Source organism: Archocentrus centrarchus, chromosome 8 (assembly GCF_007364275.1).
Source record: "Archocentrus centrarchus isolate MPI-CPG fArcCen1 chromosome 8, fArcCen1, whole genome shotgun sequence".
In the NCBI taxonomy this organism is placed as follows: Eukaryota; Metazoa; Chordata; class Actinopteri; order Cichliformes; family Cichlidae; genus Archocentrus; species Archocentrus centrarchus.
Genome location: NC_044353.1, coordinates 1,447,532 through 1,454,880, shown reverse-complemented (window position 1 = coordinate 1,454,880; position 7,349 = coordinate 1,447,532). Strand labels below are relative to the sequence as shown.

The window sequence follows — 7,349 nt, the reverse complement described above, 5'->3', positions numbered from 1 at the left end:
TTTTTATTTTGAAGCACCTCTGCAGGTTTTTATTTATGAATTTATATCTGCAAGAGCGCCCCCTGCTGGAACTCACAGGGTGACCTCCTCTTTGTGGGAGCTCACCACCTTTCCGTCCACGACCTCCTCTACGATGACGATTTGTTTTTTGGTGGTGGTGGAGGTTTTGGTGGAGGCAGAGGAGGAGGAGGTGCTGGAGGAGGTGGTGGAGATGGTTTTGCTGTAGGAGGAGACAAACAGGAAGTCAGTTTTGAAGGATTTAATCACTGAATATAAATATTTCATGAATATCTGATTAGTTTCCTGTTTTTTATTTATTCATGAACTTTTTTTCTGACTGCCCTGAAAGTTTGTCGAGGTAAAGGTCTCTGACCTGCTGCCGCCCTCTCCATCGAGCAGCCTCCTGTACTCGGCAATCTCCATCTCCAGCCTGGTCTTGATGTCCAGCAGCATCTGGTACTCGTGGGACTGCCGCTCCAGGTCGGACTTCAGCTGCAGCAGCTGCTCCTCCAGCAGGAGCACCTGGTTCTGGTAACCTGACAGCAACATGGCGTACCGGTTCTGCGTCTCAGCCAGCGTGCCCTCCAGCCCGGCTTTCTGCAGGAGGCACAGAGGAGGCTCAGTCTTTGTTTTAGAAAAGAAATGAAAAGATTTCTGTGCTGCGATGTGAACTGACCATGCTGAGCTGTGACTGCAGCTCGATCTGCAGGCTCTGCAGCAACCGTTTGAGATCCGTGATCTCTGATTTGGACGTCTGGATGCTTTCTGTGCTGGCCGCGACTTCTTTATTGAGTGCTTCTGACTGAATGGAGGGAACACAGTGAGATGATTAGAGCATCCATCCATCCATCCATCCATCCATCCATCCATCCATCCATCCATCCATCCGTCCACTTTCTTAACCATGTCTCCAGTTCAGGGTTCAGGCTGGACCCGATCCCAGATGTGTGTATCAGGGTACACCTGAACAGGTCACCAGCCCATCACAGGGCTTCTCTTTACTGAACACAATGTTGCTAAATGTCACTTTGAATATGCATGCAGAGATATCGGTTATCGCAGGGTTCATCATTGGGCCACGTTCAATTGGAACATCTGAAACTGTGATATGTGGCAAAAATATGGAATTTTAGTGAAGCTCCTTCACCTTGGATCAGGTGTCTCATTCCCAAAGGAGCCATAATACTTCTCCATCTTCATCCTAAAGTTTGCTAGTTATTATTCTTGGAGGCATTTTAATGGCTGGACTGTGAACAGTTCAGCAGGTTTGAGTAAAACGGAAAAATAAAAATCCTGTCCTCACCTTGGCCTGGAACCAAGCGTCCAGTTCTTTGCGTTGTTTGGCAGCGAGACCCTCGTAGTGCTCTCTCATGTCCTCCATGACCTTACTGAGGTCCTCCTGAGGAGCAGCGTCCACCTCCACATGCACCTGACCACTCATCTGATTCCTCATGGCCAGCAGCTCCTACAAATACAACCAGGAGACACATCAGGGGAGGATTCCTCCTCCAACATGAGTTGTTATACCCTGGAATATAATTTATCCCCCAAAACCAATAGAGCTCACTGACCTCCTCATGGTTTTTCTTGAGGAAGATCAGCTCCTCCTTCAGGCCCTCGATCTGCATCTCGAGATCAGTCCTGGACAGAGTCAGCTCATCCAGGACTCTCCTGAGCCCGGCGATGTCGGCTTCCACCGACTGACGCATGGCCAGCTCGTTCTCATACCTGTGGAAGACGAAGCAGTCAGAAATTTTCCAAAAGTAAAACAAACAGAGAAACCCTCCTTTGGCTGGAAACGCAGATTTACATGCAAACACTTGCCAACTGCTCTCTGAGCAGCAGTGAAACTGTGAGGAGTGCAACGACAACTGGAAACGAAGAGCGCTCACCTTCAAAGTAAAAGCTTTGAAATGTTTTGGCTGCATCAGGAGGGCTCAACTTTTACTTTGAAGGTGAAGTTCTTCGTTTCTAGTTTTACTGTTACCTAACCCTAACCCTCTGTGAGCAGACAAGCTGCAGTCTCCCATGTAACCTATGGGCGACTTTAGCAATCAACTGCAGCAGCATCACTGTGTGTGATTTCACCCAGAGACAGATGCAGCAGTTACCTGCTGAACCTGTCAGCTGTGCTGCTATAGGTCACTGTGATGAGCATGGATGCTGAGATGAGATAAACCTCATTCACACTGAAGTCATATTCAGAGTCACAACAGCTCCATCAACACTTTCAGTTCAATTCAATTCAATTCAATTTTATTTATATAGCACCAAATCACAACAAACAGTCGCTTTAAGGCGCTTTGTATTGTGGGTAAAACCCTACAATAATACAGAGAAATGACCCCCTATGAGCAGCACTTGGTGACAGTGGGAAGGAAAAACTCCCTTTAACAGGAAGAAACCTGCAGCAGAACCAGGCTCAGGGAGGGGGGGTCATCTGCTCAGGGAGGGGGGGGCTCACTCATGATTGTTGGTTTGTGTGTTTTTTCATCTTTTTTAGGTACTCTTTGCTTTTTGCAGGTTTTTCTTCTTGTTTACGGTGCAGCAGTTGGGGTCAGGACTTTTTCTTCCTATTTTCTCCCCCTGGCTTTTTCCCCACCCTCTCAGCTTTGGCATTGCTACAGTACACATACATGTATGTGAAAAATAACACAAATGAATGAATAAAATAAAATGAAAAAGACTGAAAGAGGAGCCTGCAGAGAATCTGTAGAGCTCAGTCACTCACTTCAGCCTGAAGTCGTCGGCGGCCAGCTTGGCGTTGTCGATGGAGAGGTAGATGCCGCCGTTGATTTTGGTAGCATCCTGGATCTGCAGATTCAAACAGGTTAAAAAATATAATAAAGGTTTGCAGACAAACTCAGAGCACCAATGTTCATTTTATGTCCTGAAATCATTGATATCATAGACATAAATTAAACTTTTCCCCTCTGTGGTTTCTAATTTTCTTAGTTTCTGTGAAAAATGATGAAACTGTGTTTAACTCCCCTTCAGCAGAAGCAGGTCTTCACTGATTTCTCATGTTTTTCATTCTGTTTTCTGAGATGTTTTAAATGAATTTCACTTCTTTGTTCTCTGACTGCACAGCGTCACATTTTAATGCTCAGCTGGATGTTTTTCTGCAGCTTCAGGACTTGTTCTGGTTCATGAAAACAGACCCTGCAGGTGAAGACGAAGGTGACGCAAGGCTGAGAGATGCTGTGCATGCACCTTGGTCATGTGACTAAACAAAGGTGAGCCTACCTTTCCCTGCAGCTCTGCGATGGTTTTGAAGTAGTGGCTGTAGTCTTTGGCAGAGGGGGAGGTCTTCTTCTCCAGGAACTCCCTGATCTTCTTCTCCAGCTCGGCGTTGGCCGCCTCCAGCTTGCGCACCTTCTCCAGGTAGGCGGCCAGGCGGTCATTCAGGTTCTGCATGGTGGCTTTCTCATTGGCAGAGATGTCTATGCCATCACCGGCACCACCACCGAACCCGAAGCCAGCGCCACCGCCACCACCGCCACCACCGCCTGCTCCACTACTGAAGCTGAAGCCATAGCCAGCTCCACCACCTCCTCCACCACCGCCGCTGCTGCCATACATGGACATGGTGGATGCAGCAGTGGACATTCTGAGTTGAGGGCTTCCGCCGACCCCAGCCAGGGACCTGCTGCTGCTGCTCCGGTAGGCTCCCCCACCAGTAGACCTCACAAAGGACAACATCTTCTGTGGTGATGAAGGCAAATGATGCTGTCTTTCTGCTTCAGCTGGAGAGGAGAAAGTGCAGTGCTCAGAGGGTGGCTGATTTTTTATACTCTCAGATGGGCTAGTGAGGAGGAGGAGGAGGAGGAGGAGGTGGTGGTGAGCTGGTGCCAAGCCTGGGAGGGGTCACCTGTGTTTGTTTAAATCAACAGCAGCAGCTTTAATGGTTTAGGGTGTGCCTGAGAATGTGGAATCCACTTAAAGTCAGTGCAGTGAATTACAGAAGGATCATCACGCAACTTTCATTTCACATCGGAGGAGCTCAGAAGAACCAGTTCAGACACAAACACTTAGTTTAGCCTCCAATTCGCTCCACACACGTGGAAAACTTGGAGTTTAACGTGCAGCTGATGACCCTCCTGATGTGTGACAGCAGTGTGGGGAAACTCCACAGCAGCTCGTGCTGCTTTAATGCACTCTTAGCAGTTTAATCTTCAGCAAACAGAGGAGCGGCTCATTCTCAAGGCAGAGGTGAAATATGAAGTCTAAAGTTCAAGCGCACGCTTCAGAAAAGCTGCAGAGCTCAAAGGATCATCCAGCATAAGCATCATCACTGACAGCTCATCACTGAATTACTGCCCTGCAGTTTAACACCTGCGTCTGTTCGGTCATAAAGCATTCAGATCAGTGATCACAGTGATATCAAACTGTCATATTTAACAGTGAGATTTCAACCTCAGCTTTGTTTGATCTGAATGTTGTGTAACTGTTCCTGTTTGTGCCAAATTTGAAGAAATTTTCAGGATATACTAAATTCATGAAAGTTGGATGAACAGGTGGAGAACCCAACCTAGGTGAACGAGGCTTTGAGGAGACAAGCACTAAATAAGTACCAGGTCATTTATTACATGGGGTCAGAGTTAGGGTCGGGGTCATCCCTAATGCTGCCTTTGACCTCAGAGGGATAAAAACCATTTACTCCAACAAAGCAAGCAGATAGTGTCCATCATTCCCTCACCTGTGGACCAGCTCAGTCCATCCATCCATCCATTTTATTCCGCTTATCCAATTCAGGGTTGGAGGGGGAAGGAAAGAGGGGAGACTATCCCAGCTGTTATAGGGACAGAAGTCGGGTACACCTGGACAGGTCACCAGCCTGTCGCGGGGCTAACACAGAGAAACAGACAACCATTCACACCTATGAGCAATTTAGCATCACCTACTAATTGTAAATCATTATTATCAGGCTGTCCTAAAAGCTCCCTGAAAAGCCTTCAGCTGATCCAAAATGCTGCAGCTAGAGTACTGACAGGGACTAGAAAGAGAGAGCAGATTTCTCCCATATTGGCTTCTCTTCATTGGCTCCCTGTTAAATCTAGAATAGAATTTAAAATCCTTCTCCTCACATACAAGGTCTTGAATAATCAGGCCCCATCTTATCTCAAAGACCTCATAGTACCATATCACCCCAACAGAGCACTTCTCTCTCAGACTGCTGGCTTACTTGTGGTTCCTCGGATACTTAAGAGTAGAATGGGAGGCAGAGCCTTCAGCTTTCAGGCCCCTCTTCTGTGGAACCAGCTCCCAGCTTGGATTCAGGAGACAGACACCCTCTCTATTTTTAAGATTAGGCTTAAAACTTTCCTTTATGATCAAGCTTATAGTTAGGGCTGGATCAGGTGACCCTGAACCATCCCTTAGTTATGCTGCTATAGGCCTAGGCTGCTGGGGGTTCCCATAATGCACTGTTTCTTTTCATTCACCTCTTTTTACTCTGTTTATACTCCACTCTGCATTTACTCATTAGTTATTATTAATCTCTGTCTCTCTCCCCTCAGCAGATGACTGCCCCTCCCTGAGCCTGGTTCTGCTGCTTTACAAATAAAACTGAATTAGCTGCATGTTTCTGGAGTACCCAAAGAGAACCCACACAAACAGGGAGGATGTGCAAACTCCACACAGAAAGGTCAAATGGTGGAATCAAACCCAGGACCTTCCTACTGTGAGGCAGCAGTGCTGAACACTACATCACCCCTCTGTTAGCCAACTGTTCTTTTTAAAAACCGAGTTTAGTCTGTTTATTAGAGGAACAGCAGCATGTGAACATTTAAGGAGCACAAACATGATTCCCTGATTGGAGTGGCCTCATTACTGGGTCATTAGGTTTGTGAATGTCTGAGAACACGATGAGTTAGAACAGATTCTGCAGTGTCTTCAGATGATGGGGAAAAGTGAGCGCGCACATGTCTTGACATGTCCACATACAATGGGAGTAATTGCAGCTTTAATGATTTGTAAAGTGTTTTTGTGGTGTGGGTGTTGCTGCTTTCATGCTGCAGGTGTTTTCTCCGAGCTGCTGCTCCCAGTCTGCAGGGCGAAACGGCCACCCGGCCTCTGAGCTCCGTGCTCGTTCGTCTCCGCGCTGATTAAAGTCTGATGGAGGCAATAAATAAAAGAATAACTCTTCTGTCTCACAAACCGAAGCAGAGGGGTTCTGAGTGTGTAGATGGTGGTGTTGGATCGCTGTGAGGACTGGGTGGGGGGTTTGGATTACACTAAGCCACTCAGCATAAAATCCAGAAATCTGTTAACCTCGTGCCTCAATCAGCCCAAACAACCACATCAATGACATGCTAGGCTACATCCAGCAGGCTAACGGTGCCATCGCACTCGACCGTTACTCTGCAGTCAAAGCTAACAGGATGACATCATCCCTCCAATCCGCCATCTTCATGGTTATTATGGTTCACACGTTTTACTGCAGCTGATCTGTTGGTTTCAGTCTCGGCTGCTTTTTCTTTCTTCTTCTTTAATGTCAGCTGTTAGTTTAGTTGTGGCCACTATAAAAACTTTCAGTCCTTATTTCTATTCATGTTATTCAGGACATGATGAAAAAAAATCCCCTCAGTCTCAGGTTTTCCAGGTTATACAGAAAGGAAACCGTCAGGATGGCTCCTCGAACTTTAAACACAATCCAGGAAATCAATCTGTGAAATGACCGAAGGGTCCAGTCAGCTCATCCCAAAACTGGATTTAATTCACTGTGGATGGAGTGCAGATTTAACAGGAACTGTTTTTTTTTGTTTGGTTTATCTCCTATGTGGATAACTGGGAGCACAGGAGAGGCACTGGGAGGGCCAGATTTGGCCCCCAAGCCTCAGTTTGGCTCCCGCTGGCCTAAACAATGATGACATTAAATAACAGCAGCGTTTCCAGGATCAGATTCAACCTTTGTTAGCCAACAATGAACTTCCTCTGAGAATCAGCCTTTCATTCAGTTCATTTGTGGTCGTGGACTAAGAGGAACCTCTCAGAGCATTAAAGAGGATTAGTGATTCAGCGCTGTGGTTTCCTGATGAAACTGCTGGTGCTTAGCTGCTCTATGGTTATGGGATTAAGTCCGTCCTGCAGCTGATAGGAAACAGATTTGTGGCTTAAATCTCCCAGCTGGTCTTTGGAGCTCTTACAATTTATTTCTTAATTATTTTATTTTTAAAGAGAACTTTAAACTGCATTTCTCATTTTCAACAGAAACCAGCAGATTAACCCTGTGCTGCAATTTAATGTGAAATTTATAGAAATTTCTGTTCCTTATAGATTTTATCATCATTTAATCATCATCATCTGATAACGTCGGCGTACTCACAAACATCATTTTGTGTGGAAGA

The 7,349-nt window shown here is 46.3% G+C and overlaps 1 protein-coding gene across 1 annotated transcript; it reads right to left on the bottom strand.

Annotated features, from left to right (window-relative positions):
* Window positions 1–3,778, bottom strand: LOC115784282 (keratin, type I cytoskeletal 13-like). Its single transcript, XM_030735441.1, has 7 exons — window positions 3,247–3,778; window positions 2,732–2,814; window positions 1,572–1,728; window positions 1,304–1,465; window positions 677–802; window positions 374–597; window positions 1–220 (listed from the first exon to the last, which is right to left on the bottom strand). Exons 1-7 carry the CDS (start codon window positions 3,700–3,702, stop codon window positions 73–75), a joined length of 1,356 nt encoding a protein of 451 aa, XP_030591301.1. The 5' UTR covers window positions 3,703–3,778; the 3' UTR covers window positions 1–72.
* Window positions 3,779–7,349: the final 3,571 nt, after the last annotated feature.

What these genes read in the sequence shown, in the direction of transcription:
- LOC115784282 (XM_030735441.1), bottom strand. Translation starts at nt 3,702, where the DNA reads ATGTTGTCCTTTGTGAGGTCTACTGGTGGGGGAGCCTACCGGAGCAGC. An exon ending in ACGCTTGGTTCCAGGCCAAG is followed by an intron (nt 803 to 1,303) that starts GTGAGGACAGGA and finishes CCCTCCATTCAG; the next exon opens with TCAGAAGCACTCAATAAAGA. An exon ending in GATGGAGAGGGCGGCAGCAG is followed by an intron (nt 221 to 373) that starts GTCAGAGACCTT and finishes CTCCTCCTACAG; the next exon opens with CAAAACCATCTCCACCACCT.